This window comes from Lytechinus pictus, chromosome 3 (genome assembly GCF_037042905.1).
Source record: "Lytechinus pictus isolate F3 Inbred chromosome 3, Lp3.0, whole genome shotgun sequence".
Taxonomy (NCBI): domain Eukaryota; kingdom Metazoa; phylum Echinodermata; class Echinoidea; order Temnopleuroida; family Toxopneustidae; genus Lytechinus; species Lytechinus pictus.
Window position 1 is genome coordinate 65,979,440 of NC_087247.1, and position 22,192 is coordinate 66,001,631.

The 22,192-nt window shown below is 35.0% G+C and overlaps 1 protein-coding gene across 2 annotated transcripts in view; it reads left to right on the top strand.

The window, feature by feature from the left end:
* The first annotated feature begins 2,944 nt into the window (after positions 1–2,944).
* Positions 2,945–22,192, top strand: part of LOC129256801 (uncharacterized) — a 36,265-nt gene continuing 17,017 nt past the window's right edge. For both annotated transcript variants that reach the window (XM_054894984.2, XM_064097603.1), the window contains exons 1-10: positions 2,945–4,938; positions 5,593–5,734; positions 6,868–7,031; positions 7,447–7,647; positions 8,513–8,676; positions 9,060–9,166; positions 9,977–10,143; positions 18,414–18,602; positions 18,858–18,993; positions 20,247–21,578. In XM_054894984.2, coding sequence (XP_054750959.1) covers positions 4,816–4,938; positions 5,593–5,734; positions 6,868–7,031; positions 7,447–7,647; positions 8,513–8,676; positions 9,060–9,166; positions 9,977–10,143; positions 18,414–18,602; positions 18,858–18,993; positions 20,247–21,578 — 2,725 coding nt within the window. In that variant the 5' untranslated portion in view covers positions 2,945–4,815. The remainder of the gene's footprint in view (positions 4,939–5,592; positions 5,735–6,867; positions 7,032–7,446; positions 7,648–8,512; positions 8,677–9,059; positions 9,167–9,976; positions 10,144–18,413; positions 18,603–18,857; positions 18,994–20,246; positions 21,579–22,192) is intronic.

A 22,192-nucleotide genomic window follows, 5' to 3' on the forward strand; every position in this document is an offset into this window, starting at 1 on the left:
CCAGGCGAATGTAGTGAGATATGTTTTCTCTTCATGTATTACAAAAAACAGTAATTAGGGACAGTGATTTTCCGTTTCTAAAAATTGCCTTTTCCGTTTTAGAAAATCTCAAATTCCGTTTCAGCATGTCTGAAAACGGAAATTCTGTTTCCCCATAGACTTTGTGTACATGAAAAAGTGACGATTCTGTTTACATAGAAAACCAATACGCAATGATGTCAAAATGCTAGCGCTGTCAAAATTTGCATCTGCCAATGTACTAACATCGCTTTAAAATCCATTTAAATCAAAAAGAGATTCGAGCTCAAAAACTATTTAGAGAAACATAATCAACATAAATAAATCCTCACCTTTCATATCATTAGCATTATTTTATGGTTAAATGAGGTTTTATCACTGATTTGGGGACTTTTCGGACATGGTTTTGATCAGTCGACGACTTCCACCCATCCGCCATTTTGGATTTGTTGAATCGCCGTGATCATGATATGACCAAACGCAGAGGGCAGCAACACACGGCCGTATTCTGCCTTATATGCGGACGTGAGTGTTAACTAATTTAGATACGATCGAGGGGCTCGAGTGTAGTTACGATGTGTTGATTGTCATGATTGTTGTAGCAAAGTGAGATCGTGTTTTTTCCAGTTGATATTCGTATTTTGTTGAGGATTTGGGAGTAATTTTTGTTGCTATTTTGTGCATTTTGAGAAAAAACATGTTTTCCGTGATTTTCCGTTTGAAAAGCCACTTTCCGTTTCAAAAGGCCCATTCCGTGAATTCCGTCCGTTTTCCGCGATCGCGGAAAATCACTGTCCCTAAGTAATTCAAGTGTTACCGTTTCAAGTCAGTATATCATATATTTTCATCTCGCTCCTCACATCAATTGTTTAGTAACATGACCTTCCTATTCATCGTTTCAAAAAGTGCTTAGAATCCGAGGTTTTAGGTCAGAATATTAACTTTGTTCAGCTCGCGCTTTGCGCTCGCATCAATTGTTTAGATAGATACCCATCCAGTTCATGGTCACAATAAGTATATTGGAATTTAAAGGTTTGGATCGGAATAACAAAAATGTTTAGCTCGCACTTCGCTCTCGCATAAAATGTTTAGTCATTAGCCATTCTGTTCATGAAAGTGCTCAGAATGTCCCAATTTTAGGTCAGATAACCAAAAAATTTCAGCTCGCGCTCTGCGCTCGCATCAATTGTTTAGATAGACACCCATCCTGTTTGTGGTCACAAAAGTGCTTAGAATGTCCAGTTTTGGGTTGGAATAACAAAAATTTTGAACTCGCGCTACACATTCGCATAAACTGTTTAGTTAGATTCTAATCCTACTAATGATGACCAAAATTGCTTAGAATGTCAACATTTTAGGTCAGAAAATCAATATTTTTTTTAGCTCAATTGCTTAGATAGATACCCATCCTATTCATGGTAACAAAAAGTGATTTACGCTCACATAAAATGTTTAGTTTAGATTCTGTCCATTCTGTTCATGATTATTAAAAGTGCTTAAAATGTTTAAATTGTAGGTCAGAATATCAAAATGTTCACATCAATCGTTTATATAGATACCCATCCTGCTTGAAAACCCAAAGCGCTTAGAATGTCAAAATTTTAGGTCAGGTTATCAACAAAATTTAGCTCGTGCTCGCATAAAAGGTTTATTCAGATACTCTCCTGTTCATCATTCATGTTCATGGGGGCGCAATTTTTCGAAAAGTACACAATGGCAACAAAATCAGGTAGGGCCCACGGGGTGCAAAATCCTGTAAATGCGCCAGCCTTGTTAGATATCTCATCATGTTTGTAAGAAAAACTAAGATGTACTTAAAACTACAGACTTTAGTGTAGACTACCCGGTCAACCAAAAAATATAAACAACAGCTTTTAGCAGCCAATTCAGAAATTTGGGTGAAAATATTTTTTCTGTCCCCCCCCCCCTAACTTTGCATGCTTCCGCCGACAATGGCTGTATGGCAGGCTCCCCCAAGTCTGCGCAGTCCCCCTTGTCTTCGCACTGTGCGATTCTAGTAAAAGAAGATAGGCAACGAACACAAACTTTACACATGCAATACATAGACAGATATTCATTAAAAAATCTGATTCAAAATGGTAGAAAAATTATGAATTTTGGGCATTTCTTGTGACGGCCTCAAAATGCAGCCTTTCTCATCAAAATCCCCGAATCGCGTGCAAAGTAAATGGGTGCGCAGACATAGGGCTCAATTTTTTATTCAATTTGAAAATGACTGCCCGAGTTTTTTTTCAAGAAAATCATATATTTCTTTCAAATTTTTATGAGATATTTGGCACATTAACTCATAATGATGTAAGGAACATTATCAACTGAAAGATTTTGTGAAATAAAAAGAAATTCATGTTAAATTTAAACTCAAATCATTAGGTGCGCTGACTTGGGGACCACCATCATACACGTGCGTGGCCAAAAAAATATGTTTAAAGGGGTGTTTTTTTCACGCTTGCCACGCGTGCACTCGTTAAGGGTATCAAAAAACACCAATTTTACATACGTGCTTAGAGCATATCACATAATTTAATTTTTCTTTTTTTTCCTAATGACATAGATTCTTTTAGTGAGTCCAGCACATGTTTTCCACCTCTTTTGAAACCAACCACCTTGTATTCAATAAGTTTATTGCATATTTCAAACACTTTGTGCTTGAGAGTAAGAGCAGTGTCCATCATACGAGAGGAAAGAGGGATAAAAAGGAATAGAATTTATCAAAAAAATTTTGACCCTGCTGGAACCCCACTTCAAAACAGTTTTTCATACACAGAAATCCGAGTATGGTTTTAGAATAGATCTAAACATCTGTCGTCTGTCTTAAAGGAGAATGAAACTCTTGGAGCAACTTAGCTTTTGTGAAAGCAGAAAAATCAAAGAATAAGATCAACAAAAGTTTGAGTAAAATAGGACTAGCAATAGAAGAGTTATGAGCATTTGAATGTCGAGATCACTAATGCTATGGAGATCCTCCCATTGGCAATGCGACCAAGATCTATGATGTCACAGATGAACAACTCTTCCGTTTTGGACACTGAAAATATACCTCAGAACATCTCTTTTTGCTCATTCTAATCATATGACAAACGATTCATCAATGATATAATGTTGTGAAACCTCTGTACTTGTCCTCTCATAAAGAGAACACCTCACCTTGTGATAGAATCTATAAAAGTGAGAATATAAAGTGAAATAAGTACTAAAGTAATGAGGGAGTTGTACGTGTGTGACATCACAGATCTTGGTCGCATTGCCAATAGGAGGATCTACATGGCATTAGTGATCTCAATATTCAAATGCTCATAACTTTCTTATTATTCATTCAATCTTCCTCAAACTTTCAACAATATGTTTCTTTGATTTTTTTCTTTGATATGGATTCAGCTGGTTTCAAGGGTTTCATTCTCCTTTAATTCATGTGCTGGAGCCTGCAGTAGGACTCATGAGCCTGAATTCACAAATGTTGTTTTTAAAACCATCGGTTGAACCAACCCATGGTTTATGCAGATTTTCTGTATAAATTACGGTTATTCACCGCATATATTAAAAGATGTCAAATGCTGATGCGCACTTTGTCATAGTGCGCCAAATTGACGCCTGTTGCCATGATTAAGAGTGGACTCATTAATTAAAAACAGTGGACTCGTGAATAACATAGCTTGGATAACCACGGCAATAAGCGTCAGTTTGGCGCACTGTGACAAAAGCGCGCATCAGCATTTGAATGTTTTAATATACGTGATAAATAAGCGGAATTTATTTAGGAAATCTGCATAGACCATGAGTTCAACCGATGGTTTTAAAAACCACCTTTGTGAATTCGGGCCATAGCAAGACCAGAGTCATGACATAGAGCTGGAAGAGTCAGAATATTTTGCCTGTGCGACCAAGTTCAAGAACTGGCCATAAAATTAGTCTATAGCGGGTGGTCGGTTCTAAAAAAAAGGCTGCATTGTGTGCAAATGTTCTTGTTAAAAATTGTTGCATTCGTTAGTCACCAATATCTACATGTATGTGACATAGGATCCGAGTCTAGTTGATCTTCTGCATCGTTTGCATTTGAGACGAAAATTAGGTAAAACAAATTAATATTTTCACAGATAAGCCAAGAAAATTAGGCAGTCAATATAGGGTAGTTTCAACACACTCCTAACTTTTTTTAGCAAGTTTCCCCAGGCAAAGTCTCCTAAAATTAATATGGCACTCCATGTATGCGCACCCATTCACGTGGTCTGGCGGATTGAATGATTGCTGGGCAAAAATAACAGACCTGCCAACCCGTTCGTTTTAGCCGTATTTAGTACGTTTTTGCAACCAAAATTCGGCAGTACGTTTTTTCTTTGAAAAATACGTTTTTTACTAAATCGTAATTTATTGAGAAAAATAATCTCTATATGTCTCTATTTCATAAAACGTACACAAATATGGTTATTAGATCAATGTAATTTCAGGTAACTTGTTTTTTTTTTCAATCATTTTGTTAAAACCAGGGTGACGATATACACATGTTTTAATGTTGTTTTTTTTCGTCTGCAAGAGCAGTGCGCATTTTAGCTTGCATGCAGCTTGAGCGCTGCGATGAGCGAGTGCGCCAAGCATTTTATTATGAAATACACTTTTTGGGGGAAAAATACATTTTTTTTAATCACAGAATACAGTTTTTCATTCCCAGAGGTCGGCAGGTCTGAAATAACCAATTTGGCTTTTCCATCAATCAATCTTGTTTTATTTTTATAGGAGGTGAATAGATTGATAATTTGATCCTGTCCTGACCACATATTCATCATGTCATCGTCAAGGAAAAAACATGTATTGGCGGAGATGAAAAAGAATCTTGAGCAGAGGAAAGCTGAACTTGAATTAAATGAAAGAGAAATAATACAACATGTGAGATATATATCTGAAGAGGTGAGATGCATTCTGAAATCTTTTTTTTAAATAGATGTAGCGTAAATTTGATTTCAGTAATACTTTTTAACTGAATGTCTTGTGTTAATTGTAGAGAATAGCATCTTGTTCACTTAAAGGCCCAAATTAAGTCGGGTTTAATTTATGTTTGTGATATATTAAACATGGTTTAACTATGGGTAGCCAGTGTATATCTGTAACAGTATGGTTCATTGTAATAACTCATTTGTATCACAAATCATTCTTAATTGTCTGCGAACGATAAATAAGATAGTTGTCTTTACCATCAATGAATTGGGAAGGATCACAGTAAAGACAGGTACTTGAAACATGTAATGTAAATGCAATTTTGAAATTTTTGGCTACATCTGCCATGATCGCATTTGCACCATTATTCATCAGTAGAAAGAATGTACACTTTTATTACAAGAGAAGTAGTTGCCAAGGTGCTGTAGGACTCACTAACATCTCTCAAATATGAAAAGAATATTGCATGTTGATTGTTTGGTTACAAAGGACAGCAAATACCTGTGCTTCTTCACTTACTGTACATATTCAGAAAATTACTTTAAGAGGTTAAAGATGGAAACCTAAGTGAAATCATACTGCATAAGAATTTTCAAATCCTAAAATATTTTGATTTTTGTCACGTAGACGATGGGGCAGCTGAATGCTCTTTTAAAGGAGACGGACAAGAAGAAGTTTCTCAAGGCATTTCCTGATGTCAGTGTCAAGATGGATAAAAGTCTGACAGCTCTCATGATGATCAAAGCATCTCTTCCAAACTTTGAATCAGGTACAATTGATGTAAATTATTAACTTTTTACTGTTCTAGGAGCAGATTCCTAAAACTGTTCTTAACGTAACTCCTAAAGTATGACTTCTTAGGGGTTCATGGATATCAGTCCTACTTTGTCAAATATCAGCCCTAGAAGAATTTTCATTGCACAAGGATATGATAAGTCATTTGTCTTGCAAAAATCTGAAATAGCATCCAAGGACCCCATTGCCAAACTTAGATATATCATCAATGGGAACTGTAAGTCTTTGATTTTGATTGGTTGTTGAGCCCTGCTATAGTGGTTTTACATACTATGGATCTGGGCTCCATTTCATAAAACTTGTTATAATTTCAAATTTACAATAACAATTAAAACCTACTGAAATCCTTCAATTTGATTGGTTGATATCAAATTTGTTATAGAAATTGTGCATTTGTTACTATAACAAGTCTTTATGAAATGGGACCCAAGGCATATATTAACAGCTGTTTTAAGAATTGATTTGTAACATACCCCATCCTTAACTTAGGATCAGGGCCATGATCTTTAATTAACAACTTTATTCATTTTTCCATGACTGATTAAATTTATTTTTATTTTGACAAGTGAGATTCCCAGTCATATTTTACATCATATGCCAAAGTTGAAATAAAATTATTTGTAAAGTGTGTTGGGACCTGGTGTTTCATTATTCCCTTGCTTTGTAGCACTGTTACATGCAAGCATTATATGATATCAAGTTTATTTTATGATGGAGCATTGTGGCCCAGTGGATTAGTCTTCTGAATTTGAAACAGAGGGCCGTGGGTTCGAATCCCAGCATGGCGTAATTTCCTTCTTCACGAAATTTATCCACATTGTGCTGCACTCAACGCAGGTGAGGTGAATGGTTACCCAGCAGGATTAATTCTTTGAATGCACTGAGCGCTGAAAGGCAGCTCGAGCTAAAGCCGGGGTAATGATAATAATAATAACAATGCACCTCGGAATAAATTATTTCTAGATAGATGGCGCAATGATAATAATAATAACAATGTGCCTCGGAATAAATTATTTCTAGATAGATGGCGCAATATAAATGCCTATTATTATGATAATGTTTTGATATTGGGAAGTAATAAGAAAGTGTTTTGTTGGAATAATTTAGATGAGAGTTCTACAGACTGTGCAACAGATAGAGAGACTGCAGGAGAAAATGATGAACCTTCACAAGAAAACAGGACTGACAATACTATCACAGATGTTGAACAGTCTTCAGCTTCCATTGTTAACACAGTGAATGAAACCTGTGGGTCAAGCACAACGGAACAAGTGAGTTTCAGAATACTTACCCGGAAAGTATCATTTATCTTGGTTTGATTTCCAAATGCTTTTCCTGTGAATGCTTCCATATAGAAATGTTTAATATGAATGATTTAGAATGGCTAATTATCTGGTGTCAGGGTAGAATCAAAGATTCAAAATTTGATTTTGTAGGTGTGCTGAGGATCGGGTTTATAAAATGTGTATAGGCTGTAATATAAAGTTGGAACAAATGTCATGCTGGCCTGAAATTTAAAAAAAAAAATTTGTGCAATTGAAATAGATGTATTGTGAATTTGAATGTGAAGAAAGAGACAAATATTCTGGCAACATCTTGCTAACAGTATCACCCTTGCTTCATTTTAGAGGATTAGCAGACAAGAGTAAAGAAATAATAAGATGCAACTGTTTGGTATCCTTTCAGACCATTAGTGTAGAGGTAGAGTCACATGAAAGTTCTTCATTACCATCTGGTGAGTCCCAGCAGTCTGTTTCACCAAGTAATAAGTCTAATACATCATTAGTGAGTGGTGGATCCTTGGACAACATTACACAACATCAGACTTCAGTAGGTGACCACACAAACTTACCAGGCATAGCAACAAAGCCATATGAAGTTACACAGGTAATCATTGTCTACAGTTTGATAAGGTTATAAGATAGGATGATGAAATGAGATGAGATGATGAAAGTAAGATAAGAGAAGGTGAGATAAGATAAAGATAAGATATGATGAGATGATAAGATGAGACAAGATAATGTAGATAAGAAAATGATGAGGTAGGAAGGTAAGATAGATGATGATATAAGATAAAGATAAATGAGATAAGGTGATGAGATATGAAGGTACATGATAGGATAAGGTAAGATGATATAAGAGTAGATCAGACCAGTTATGATTTCAATATCGGGGCTCAAATTAATCAAAGGCCTCGTCCACCTGTTCCCTCAGAAATGGCCTTGATGCTCTTCAGAATATTTGTAGACATATGGCCAAAATAAGATGACTTTTTGCCTGTTGCGTTGGTGCCCTGCTGTTATCCAGTGCATGTGTCCCATTGAAAAATACATTTTACGATTGATGCCTTTTTTCAATCGCCTTGGTTGCCCACAAAATCAGCACTGCCTCCTGTTTCCTTTAAATGCCTTATTAAAGAATGGCCTTGCTCCTTTGAATTCCTAAATCAAGCCCTGCAGTATTCTAATGTCACAAGATCATGGGATAAAAATTACTCATAGGCTTTGTAAATTAAAGTATAAGCAATGGGGAGGTCTAGCCCTTAAACGTATATGATCATGAAATCAGTCTTGTAACCATATATATGTTTTGTGAGGTTTTATTTTGCTATCCTCAAATAACTTTAACCATTGAGTGTATGAAATATTTCATATAATTGAACATTTGATTTTTTTCATGGTTGTTTATAAACATTTGTATTGTGCCTTCATTTTGATCAGTCCATCAATATCCTTTTTGTTTTTATTTGAAGGAGAAGCCAGAAATAATGCTGCAATCCATTCCTAAAGAGATCATCCCTGTAGATCTTCCCACTGGTATTAGGGTTGAGGTGGTGGTTAGTGAAGTAGTTTCACCTTCTATCTTCTGGATTCAACCAACACAGTCAAGGATTGAAGCTCTAATGGAAGAGATAAGGTCAGATATTGTGCACCAATTTCAAAACCCATAAAAAAATATCAGTTTCTATGCACATTCCAGCCACAGAGCAAACACAACAATTTCATCTGCTTAGGCACCTCAAATATGAATAGGACTATGTTTTTTTAGTAGGAATTCCACAATGTCTCTTTGGTTCTAGCTCTCTAATTTTAGCAACATTTTTTATTTAATGGGAATTTGGGAACGTCGCTGTGAAAGATGCGGAGTGGTATTTATACTATGGTATGGACATTTTAAAGGGGTTACAAGCATTTCATGACTTAAATACTCTCATTAAGCTAGATAGTTGTTTTCTTAATATTGTATGATATCACTGTGAGATTGATTCGATATTACTATCTGATACTTCCATCTTTTAGGAAATATTACAGTGTGGTTAAGTTACCTTCCCTTCAACCTAAAGTTGGAATGTACTGCTGTGCTTGCTTTACTAATGATGACTGCTGGTACCGTGCTCGTATCATTGGTTTGTAACATTGTTTGCATTTTACAACATGCTTAATTTATATCTTATCATATTGCTAGTATAATATCAGGAAAAGATTACAGGTACACAATATTTAAATGAGAGGTCGATCATGAAAATCAGTTTATTTGAATTCAAGCAATAAAACACAGGGACAGCAGTTGATAATGAAATAATGAGCCACAATAATATTGGAAACAAAACAATGAATTCTGAAGGTGTGATCATTTATAAATAAATCTACAATTTCATTGTTATTTTCAGGGAAATAATCAAACTGCATTGAGAGAAGAAAAAAGCATGATTCTTTTAGGCCCAAATTACCAAGGGTGGCTTTGAATTCATAGTTTCAAATCATTGTCTTTGGAGATTTCATTTAAAGCACACCTATTTCAGTGCATTTATTGATTAATGCACGCTTTTGTCATAGTGTATTAAATTAACACTAGTTACTAAGGTTACTGCATAAATGATCCCACTGCTCAGAATTAATGATTCCACTATTTATGACAGTCAACATACACCGTGCATTTGTCTATGCAGTAGTTAGATCAGTAGACAAGTTCTTTGAATTATTCTTTGTTATGAAACTTGATAATAAACACAAGGATGATATAGATATATTCACTTATATATTGCAAGTGTTTCCCTTTTATAGTGTAAATGAAGTATACCTAGGTATGATGATATGCCAAAAACAAACTCTACTACCTGAATGAAAGATGAAGATGAGTTTTGAATGAAAAAAACGTACCCACTATAAGCAAGGAACCTGCTGCAGTAATGTAATATGTTTATTTTCTTCTCTAGCTATACATCTTAGTCCTACATCATTGTCGGAAGCAGTTGGTATCCATGTAGATGTGATTTACATTGATTATGGTAACAGGGAGCGCATTCCAGTCTCTCGTCTTTGCCCTCTACATCCTCGTTTCACAAGTGACCCAGCTCAGGCTGTCTGCTGCAAACTTGCGAGAGTAAGGTTACATCTCGGTTTTTAAATGCATTTACGTCCTTTGCAGTAAGCTGAAATTCTTTGTTATCATTAACTACTATGCAAATGATGCATATTAACAAATGCACTTGTAAGACATATCTACTTAGTGGTAACTTTGGAAAAGTCTGAAAGATGTGAGGTGAATATGAGTTTTTATCATATTCTTCCAAATTTACAAAGAGAAATGATTCAGCAATACCTGACCAAATAATCTGCATTAATTGTTTTATAATTTGATAAAAGGGATCCTTGTCATTTGATATCAGCCACTTGTTACATTGTAAAACTGCAGTAATATGCATTGAATATTGTTACCCTACAAATAACATTTGAACCCAATCTCACCATGAGACACTTCATTACACTTTTACACAGAAATCAGACTTGTGGTTGTATGTCTTGGAAAGTCCAAGTATTTACTGATAGATCTTTTGAACTTTCATTAACTTTGAAGCAGTAAACGAACATAAGCATAATATAGTAAAAACTAAATTTATTCCTAGGCTTATATTACAAGCACATTTTATTATGATCATTTATGGTTTTTGAAATGAGGTTGTTGATTTGTGAAATATGGATCTCGTTATGTTTGAATCAATCCTCACACCCTTTGTTTCATCTTAGGCAAGTTAGATCTGTTCCAAAGATACCTTGTGGGTATGATTCCTACTAATGCCCTACCTGATGTGTATCAATGAAATACTCATGACCCCTATGTAACACTTTGCTTGCTTGATTAATTTAGAGAGGTTTCTTTTATTCTAACTCTGCTTTTCTAAGTGCATTTTGATCTATATGTTCTGAAGATAACATAAGCCAGATATCAGGTTTCGTTTTCTAAATTCAATGTCCAAGAAAAAAATCAATTAAGACTATATAATTAATGATTGACTGAAAATGAGTTACGGCAAAGCTGATAGGTTGGTTTCTGTTTTCCATGACCTTTGTGAGTAAAAAGTAAAAGCCTCTTCCATTTTAAATTTTTTTCAAGGACTTCTAATTTTCTTTGTAAAATGTGTTCGTATTGCTGAACTAAGAAAAAGATGAATGTGATATTCTCAACATTCATGGATGAGAAACTATAGTATGATTTCTACTCATTATTCTAATTATTTTTGTTAAGACATTCCTGTATAACTGTTGCTTTACATCAGGTCCATCTCTCCTTTTCTGCTGAAATGATGTTCACACACGGTGAATAAGTGCTGTATGAATAACCATAAAAATCAATCTCTTTTGTAGGTTGTTAAACATCAGTTCCCAATCTTACAAAGAATTTTAATTATCCATTCAATGTCGTCTTTGTCAAGCCATTCAGGTCATCATTTTTGTCTGGGAGGTATATGCAGCCTACTGCACCTTCTTGAATAAAATAGAGAAAGTCCTGATAATGATATAGAAATGGGGCATATACAATTATACATACATCATACTCATGCCATGTTATTGTGTGGGATGAAGAAATTGCTAAATTTTCCATTCAAATTATCAAAATTGAATCCTTGCATCTCTTCCATTCTATAATAGGTGTTTCCTAAAGCTGTTTGTAAGTTACAAATGACTTTAGGCAGGACCAATGACCCTTCCTATGGTTAAATGATACCTTATATAAAAGACTTAGCACTTGAAAACAACTTCACAAATAGCTTTTATATAAAACACCAACTAAAAGACTGTTTTATGAGTAAAATGAATTATTTTCTGAGAATAATATACCATTTTGAATTCAGTTGTTTATTATGACTGAATTTCCTTACCTGACATACACGTATGTATATTATTGCACAAGAAATCTAGGTTTGAGTCTTTTAACATGAAGTCATGGTTTACAAATGTATTTCTTTTGGAAAGCAGTTTTTGCTATATTTAAGTTGCTGTAGGGTTGCATTAATTTACATAATCCTTTATCTCTGAGAATCAGGATTTGTTAAATGTATATTGATTTTTTAAAAATTGTGAAGTTTATCATCACAATGCTGGGTCTATAATATCCCCTACCCGAGAAAGTAAGCAATGACTTGGAGTAATTGTTGTGTATTAGTGCGTTGCATAGTTGTCCAATTAATATAATATTAATAGTATGGCTATTGTCGATGGTTATTTGTGTTGTAGAAAGTAAGTGACCTTGATAGTTTGATTATGTTCAAATCCATTGATTTGATTTCACCAGAAAATCGTATCAAGAACCGAAGGAGTGTTCCAATTGGCCTTGATTAGCTACAATATTAAAGCGCTTCATGCAAGCGATGTTGGGAAAATAATCTTCTTGGGCAATGAAAGCGTAGGTATTTCTATATACCTCATTACTTCATATTCTTCTAATACATGTCCTTATAGTCCACTGGAAATGGCAATGGTTTATAAAAAATGATGTAGAGGGGAGGATGAATGCATTTATTCTACCGAGGTAATTATTTCATTTTGAGTACTTGGCTGACATAGCATTTATTTCTTGAACTCTTTTCTATAGAGCCTTTGTTTGAATGCTTTTTTAATAGATGGCATTCACTAAAATTAAAATAATCTCATTTCAATTAATTTCGAAGGATGTATGAAGATATTTCTTTCAAAAAACATGAAATGGTTAAATTGATTATAATGTTGAATGAGCTTGTTTGAAATTAATGTGTATTCTGAATAAAAATCCACATTCAAGCCATTGTAATTTGTTCTACACCATCATATAGGTCTACAAGTACACATACTTATGTTTTGGTTTACAATGAATTCTAACTCATGCATTTTAATGTTTTACTATTAAACCTGATGTAGTGGCAGATCCAGGTAGGGGAGGGGCACATCTAGCCTGTGCCCCCCCCCCCCCCCCTTTGAGACTCACACAAAAAATATTTTTGAAAGGAATATATCATACATATGCAAGTGAGGACCTTTTTTATTTTGGCTTGTAAAATTTTTCCTGTACGAAATGCCCCTTCCTGCCTTTGGAAAATCCTGGATCCGCCCCTGACCTGATGTTCAACCTCCAGACTTTTAACTTGCATACGATGGAATTTTCTGCATCACACTCTTTGAACCCACAAGGTTCCATTATGATTATGACCTATGAATGGATTTTGACATTGACGAAAATTAGAAATTTAGAATAAGTACAATAAAAATTGTAATATTTTATGTTACACATTAGGATCAGACTTGACCAAAAGATCTATAGTGCTGTTTTTATACAAGCATGGAATAGGTCCATGATACAAGATATTCAATAAGTAAATAATCTCTTGGTTAAAAAAGCAAATCTTATTTTGAAGGAAACAGCCATATTCATCTCAGTGCACATCATAATCAGTATTGAAAGGAATAATCTCACCTTACATTTGCTTTCTCACTATTATCTTTTGTTTTTAGTTTTCTCATTGAGTGTTGGAAAACATCGTTGAAGCTAACATATGAAAACTAAACTTAGGAAATTGACCGGAAAATATCCTAGAAATTGTATTTCTTTGAAAAATCTTGTGGTATTAGCTTTCATCGGTTATTGTAGATTGGATAACAGCACACCAACGTTTATTGTTCCTGTCTTATTTGTTTTTCAAAAGCTAGTGCCTTAAAAACATGTTACAGGGCAAAGTAATAAAAGTGTAGTATTTACTGTGGATAATAGCCATGATGTACAAGATTATGTCACAAAGTATTTGCCCAGATTGATCCAATCATGTCAATTAGTAAATTATTATTTTGTACATTTAACCAGTGTTTCAAAGCTCCTTGAGGAAAGTCATTATTCATTGATACCAAGGAGCTGAAATTTGCTTGAGAGGGCAAACATGTAATCAGGGCTGAGTCATGTCACCAAAATATTCTCTCTGAACATTTTGATATAAAAATGAAACGATTCAAAGGTCATGCATTTTCATATTCCAACAACCAGAATTATTTTTCTTTATTATAAGCAATCAATCAGTGAACATTATTGACTTTTGTACCTTATCAGTGCTAATAAAAATTTGGTAGTAAGATTAGCAAGTTGAATTTCTTCATATTTTTTTTGGCAAAGTTGCTAATGTTAACAGGGTTTCCTGTAAAAGAGGCTGTGATCTTATGCATCATAGAACACTTTGCAATCTCTAGCATGCAAATCACATCATGAATAACTGTAAGGGAGTACTCGTGCCTGCTATGGAGGAAAAGTGCATGTTAATTCTCAAGTCAACCCCTACCTACTGTAAACATTTGAGACATGTATTTGGGCTAGAAAATGAAGGAATACAACACGCTAATCCAACAAGAATTTCATTGATATTAGGTTTGAATTTGAATCTCCATGTAGTTAATATGAAAATAAAACAGATAATTTCATTCTCTGATATAATTTATTAGCATGAATTGTGCTCCTCTCACATGTTTCATTGGAAGACTGGAATGGAATTTTTTTACTGGTTTTGATCATATAGGGCTGATTCCAGTGTTCTGGATGGGCCATATTGAGCCATGATACATATGGGCATTTTCACCATAGAGGCAAAAAAATCAAGTTGATATTCATGTCAAATGCTTTATATTTTTTAATAATACAAGACCTGAAGTTTCTGGGACATATTTTTTTCCGACTCTGGCAGCCATTTTTATTTTAAAATGGCCGCCAAAGTATGGATACAAATTAGTGTTGAAAATAATATATTGATACATATTTTGTTTGACAGATTTTTAAAGAACAGGTTTGATCATGATGTTTTCGCCTGTGATCTAGCTTGCTATTATAACACTTTATTAAATCCCATAGAAAGAAACATCAGTAATTCATTTATCTGATTAAAAAATATTGATGAAGTATGTGATATGGTATGTAACGTCAGTTACCAAAAACATGAACTCATTTCCCATTTCCCGGAAAAGAGGATATATTATATGAAACTTGGTAGATTTCCTCTCTAGGTAACACCCCTCCCTTCTACACCAAAATTAATGATTACCAATTAACAATCAAGCCATAGGGTACCATTAGATATGTGTAACGTAACGTCAGTTACCAAGTGGAAAATATAATGTCAGTTACCAAGATGTAATGTCAGTTACCATGATAAAACGTTGGTTACCAATAGTGAAATGCAAATGTGGTCAATTTTATGGTGAAGAAATATTGTATACCGTACTTGTTATTGAAGTCTTTCACTTAGTTTAAAAGTCACACCAGGGGCCCATTGCATAAAACTTTTTAACTGAGAAAATTCTATTGTCTTTACCGGAGTTTTTGCCCTGTGTTAAAGTCAATGGTAGAAATCAGACTAACCTTAGTTTTCAGTTTTTACCAGAGTTTTCTCAGGTAAAAAGTTTTATGCAACAGGCCCCAGAAGGAGCTTGCTATTGACTTTTAAAAGGTAAAGTTCACAAGGAATACTATATAAAATTATGAAGGAAGTTGCATTCCCATCGTGCAAAAAAATTACTATGAAATTGTTTTGCATATATGTACATGCACTCACCAAGTACCTAATTATTTAATTGTTTGTATCAGACAATTTTTTGGGGGGTTTTCGGGGGGAGGGGGGGAGGGTACTTTTCCCAACCTATTGCCTAAATCTGCAACATTTGATAAGCTTAACATTGCGATGAATGGGAGGTTTCCAGGGCCCCTTTTTTAGTTTCTAGGATTCTTTTTTAGCTTTTTTTAGGCTAAAAGTAAATTCCTGGTTTTTATACCTGTTAGTAGATGTGTGATACAATTTTTGTTTTTGGTTTACAAGTAGGCCCTATAGGTGAAATTTGACAGTTCTGATCAATGTTGCATGGATCTACTAAAACTGTGTTTTTTTTCTTCTAATTTACAAATAGTTCAGTTTCAGTTTAGAAGCTGGAGTTTATTTTTTGTTGACAGCTTAAAAAAGAAATTAGCAAAGAGAATGATTAAATAAATTATGAAGAGAATTGAAATCCGACAGATATGAACAAGCATTGCTTGCACTGACCAGAATAGAAATCAGTAAAACTGCATGGCTGCATGAGATTTGGGGGAGGGGTATGTGTAGCATTGGGGAGGAGACCCTTATTCAGTAACTTGCCTTTTTTGAGGGAAGGTGGAGGTTGGAGAAGGAAAAGGTTTTAAAAGTCAATATAAAACTGATGAATATATAATGGGTGTATGGTCAGAAAAACACATGTGTAGAGTCAATGCAATATTAAATTACTATAGTAGGAATACATGTAGCTGCTATGACCCCCCCCCCCCCCCTGAGTAAGTAAAACATACATTTCTTATCTTTTGATAATATAAAATGTGAAGTATTTTGAAACTTTTATGATTTTAAAAAGCCTTACATATGAGTACCAAGAAAATCATGCCTTTGAAAATCTTGTAGCACGGGTAGATGTTCATGTGTAATGTCAGTTACCGACAAGTAATAATAAAATGTTCAAATCAAAGAAAATGGTTTAAGAAAAAGAAGTTTTTTCACTGAAATGTTCCTAGAAACTCGGGTATACTTCCACATCAAGCTCACATTCATGCAAAGCCCTGCACAGAAGATACAATGCAATGATTCCACACATTTGACTTCCATGTGTTATCTCTATGGCAAATTAAGTGTAATGTCAGTTACCAGCATGGTCGTGGAAAAATTATCATAGCCCCCAAAAGACAAAAACAAATTATTTAATATTTTGACACATGTAGTAACGAAGGTATATTCACATATTCAAATTATTACTCTATCTACTCAGGGACATGAGATATTTCAATTTTCCTGAACACCCTGAAATGGCATGTCCTTTTTGTGTAACGTCAGTAACCGACACATTTTTGCTTGCTGATGCGTAATAAATGTGGTTACATTGAAAAACTAAGTATCAGAGTATACAGCAAGGTTCACTTTATTAACTCTATCAAAAGCAAACTCCCATTATTTGTTGTTTTAGAGATACACACAATGAAAGGTGTGTAAAATTGTGCCGTGTAACGTCAGTTACCGTGAAAATGCCCATATGATTGATCTTAATGATTATAACAATAATACGACATTGCTTGTATAGTACATATCACTGCCCATGGGTGTCTTCTTCTTCCGGGTGTAGTACAGACCTCTAGGTAGAGTATTTTCGTACTTTCGTTCTCTATACGCCTAATAGGAAAAAAGACAAAGAAAGAACTAAATGAGAAAACTAAATATTGAATAGCGATGAATATGAAATAATTATCTTGGATAGTTAGAAAAATAGCTAGCTTCAAAATATCAAAAGGGAATTAGACAATGAAAGTCATTTTCCAGTGGACCAAAATTGCTTTACTAATATCCACATTCCCAAGTATTTTTTTTTTCAAAATTGAGTTCACTTTGAATTAGTTTTGCATGTTCTTGCATGTTCTAGACTTACCTATGCATGTTTGAACATTTTATTGGCTGATATTTTCTCTTGATTTGTCTCTTGTTGATTGTGTCAGTCTTCCTTTTGTAACATGTGTTCATATTTTCCTGTGTTAAGATTTGAGAGTCAACATGGATAGTTAAGCAAATTTGGCAGTATTTAGATAATACAAATAGAACCACAACTATGAATGTAAAAAGCCACTAGCAATATTTTACTTAATCCCTTTATGGGATACTTGTATCATATTTTCCATTTCCCTTCATTTATAATGCATACATGTATTTTGTTGTTAAATATTTCCAATGGCTTGACCAAACATACAAGCTGTTACTAAGGTGTTTCAATATTCAGTTCATGTGTCCATAACTAGCCCACTATCCATCTAGTCTAGTTTGTAATTTTCCTAACAATCAAATATCTTGAGGTAAAAGTTGGATAGATGTCATTAATGTAAGAAGCTTCTATTGTCTCATTAACTTTAAATAATTATCACGGTGGGTGTTTCATAAAGCGGTTCGTAAGTTAAGAGCGACTTTAAGAATGACTGGTGAACCTTTCTTACGCGCTAAGTAATCACCAATGAACATATCATTTACCACAAGAAAGGATCACCAGTCGTTCTTAAAGTCATTCTTAACTTACGAAGAACATTATAAAATGGCCCCCAGGGCTTGTTGTTGCACAAGGCATGCATTTAAACACAACTTAGGATAATTAAATGCAACTTTCTTTTCAGAAGTATGCATTGAGGACAATTTATTTCCAGGAGTTATAAGAGACCTAGGTTGTGTCAATTATATTTTGTGCATGCATTGTTTCACTTTCACACAAATAAATAAATGTGATTAGCATTTTAAAGACTGTATCTCACTCTCAGTAAAAAAAAAGAAATATTTTTGTTTGTATTAAACACTTTGTTTCATTTTGATTTAGGTGAAGCCTACAGGAAAAGGTGTTAGCCATTGGTGTACAGATGAAATAGAGTTCTTCACCCAAATGACATTTGGAAGGAAGCTTACTGCCATTGTAATACGCCCACCAGGTAGTAATACTAGCAGCTTTGATCTGCCAGCTGTTGACTTACTGTTTGATCACTTCATCAATGAGAAAGAAACCAGACTGGTAAGCACACACATTTCACTAATTTGTCCCCCATGTGAAGGCTACTGTATCTTGTATTTTTCTTTGGTATAATTAACTTTAATTTATTAAAACCATCAATTGTTAATATCAAAGTCATCTGTTTTCATCTTTCACGGGTAGTAGATAACAATTTGATGTTACTATTTATCTGACATTTCTTTTGTTTGTACATAAAATGTTGGGTGTTATTGAGGAATTAAGTGTATCCATAGATGTGTTATTGTTTATTATCAGGTGGATGTTGGCAAGGTGATGGTGAGTAAGAAGCGTGCATTACCAGATGATCAATGGTCTACCACAGATTCCTATCACTCTCAGAATACACATACCACTGACAGTGATGTTTGCCATTCACCAAATGCACCAACAGGTTAGTTAAAACAACTTTTTCTGAAAGATATGTAGTTTTCAATTGGAAATTATTCCAGAATACTCATCTCATGGTCTAAGCTCAGCTACATCATTTGTCTTGATGAAAATTAGTGTTGTTATCGGTAAGAAAATTCTCTTTCTGTCAAAATTTGTGTTAAGTCAAAATCTGCCACTGTACCAAGAACGCTTTGAAATCCGTGTTCATCAAATAAAACAATTACATAACATCTTTTAACAAACATATTTAGCATAAATACATCCTCTCCTTTCACGTTATTCGCATTATTTTAGGGTTGGATGAAGTTTTATCAATAATTTTGGGGCAGTCAACGACTTTCACCCATCCGCCATATTAATATCGTGCTGTACATCTTCGAACATAGAGGGCAGTAACACACGACCGTGCGCTGCCTTCTACATGAGTTGGTATTTGTTTTTGGTTGATATGATCGAGTGGAGTAGAGTGCAGTCACGTTTGGATTGTCATGATTATAGCGAAGTGAGATCGTGTTTTGTGGCTAGTAAGTATTCGTATTTTGTTGAGATTTTGGAGTAATTTCTGTTGTTGTTCTGTGCATTTTGAGGAAAAATGTGTTTTTCATTTGAAAAGCTACTTTCAAAAGGCCATTTCCGTGAATTCCATCTGTTTTCCGCATTCTCGGAAAATCACTATCATGTCCCTACATAATAGTGGGTGTTATCTACAATGAGAGAAAGGATTGATATCACTAAGTGGCAAAAAACATGCAATTATCGACAAGACTAGCGATAAAGAGGTTATCGATAACAGCACTAATGATAGTTTTGCCAAAAGTCACCTTGTAGGATCCAAAGTAATTGGGTTATATTCGGATGTTTAAACCTGGGTTAAGCTCCAGAATTAACAGATTTTTAATTTACATTTCTATTGAATGTTGGGTTGTTCTTGACAAAGATGATGGATGAAAAAAAAATGCTTCATCACACTATTCTTTTATCTTCATCCTATATGGGAATGAACTTGTTCACATTTAACAGCACAATTTAATTAACTTGTACTTGGGAAATATGTTGATAGCAATTACTCCATAAAAATGAGGTTTAAGTAATCCTACCTAGGATTAACTGAACAAATACTCTAAGAATACCTGCCAAATTATGAATACTTAATGCAGTAAAGTTGCCCCTCGTAATATGATTTTCAAATTTTGATTTTATCATGCACTTGAGATATGACTTTTTTAAATCTGATATCCCCCCCCCCCCCTCCAGAGATACTTGAGCCTGCAATGCCTGTCCCTTCACAAGAACAAGAGAAGTATCAGAAACTTAAAGAGGGAGACCAAGAAAAGAAAGAAGATGGATCATCAAGTGGTAAAAAGAAGAAGAAAAAGAAGAAGAAAGCCAAAAGACACCATGACCCTGTGGCATCAACAGAAGACACTGATGTTCCATATGAAGATGGTAGAGATACTAAACAACTTGCCAAGGTGGAAACCAAAGAGGAAAGTACTACATCTGATACACCTGTCTACGAGAGTGAGTATACCACTGAGAAAAGGATTCCTGGACTTTGTAGAACACCTGAGACAAGTTGCACAGAGACTGAGGACAGGCAGTCAAGACCAGCTTCAACTGCAGTAAAAGCATCAATTGATGTGACACCTAAACAGATGACTCCAATTGGACACTCTGATGTTTCAATGGAAGGAGGGACAAATGAAATCAGGAAGGACAATCAGGATCAGCATGCTAGTTGTGGGTCAGAGAGTGCAAGAAGCAGTAGCCCGAATTCTACCAGTGGTGTGTCATCAGCTAGGAGTTCAACGTTTGTGCCTCAGAAAAATCTTAATGATTCTTCCAGACCTGGTCTTATTTCTTTCAATAAGTCTCAAAGAGAGTCTAGCACCTCTCCGCTTATGAGCAGTCAAGGTAATGACAAAATAGTTGAAACAGAAGACCTTGGCAATAAACCAGCAGTGCATGCTGTGGCATCAGCTGAAAACGATCATTTGACAGACCTCACTGATCAGTTCTTTACATGTGCTGAAGATGCAAGTGAGGCTGACAGCACAGATCGAGATGCAACAAAATCAAATTCTGATGGTAAATTACAATCACCCCCTGCTGTCTTCAAGGTGGATGTCATAGGCAGAAAGTTACCACAACAGAGAAACTTAAAAGGAGGAGAACAGATACAGTTTGCTATGTCTCACATTGTTTCACCTCATGAGTTCTACATCCACCTTATCACTCCAGATGCCAAAAAGATGGATCACCTTCTTGAAGAACTGAACACAGTGTATTCAGACATAGATAGAGCAGGTGTATACAGACCACCCATCTCATGGTTGTCAATCAGAGCAATCTGCTGTGGACAGTTTGGTGAAGATAACAGATGGTATAGAGGAGTGGTGAAGGACATTAAAGGCATTAGGGGAGTAAAGGACGGGAGAACTGTCCTGGTCAGCTATGTGGACTTTGGTAATGAGGAATGGATTCCAGAACAACGGATATACCCTCTGGAGAATTACTTCTGTGACCTCGCTCCTCTGGCTTTCAAGTGTGGCCTGGGTAGGATTCACCCTCCAAGTGGACACAAAGGTATTGGATCAAAGGGGCATTTACAAGAGAAGGGTTTGGAGAGGGGGAGAGGGGTAGAGATAAATCAGGATATGTAAAGATAAAATACCCTACTTTCAATCACCAACTTATACGTTGTGACACAAGGCATTGGCACTGTGAGGCATATCCCTCTTAAAATATCTCGCCAGAAATAATTCACTGAAAGGAAATATTCCTCAGAAAAATTGCCTATTAATGTCGGATGAATATTAATGTAATTTTGGGAGTACAATCCTAGCAATGCAGATATTCAGGTTTTGCAGACTATTTGATATTTTTTATTCATACATAGCTATCCCAGTGGGGCCACTTCCATTGAACCAGGTGCGACCATGGGGTTTCGAAAAAGCACCCTAAACAAGTATTTTCCATATGTGACCTACCACCCCAAAACCACCAATAAGATGCCAGGTAAGGTTCTCTGTAAATAGCCAAAATAGTAATTTAGTCTCCAAAAACCAACAATTTAAAAATAGCTTATCTGAATGAGCAATTCTTCTTCATACTGTGAAAATCTGAAGTCTTGAAGTTGAATTAAAAAAAAGATACAGGAGTTTCTTGGAGACTACTTTTTTGGACTGCTTGGAAGTTTC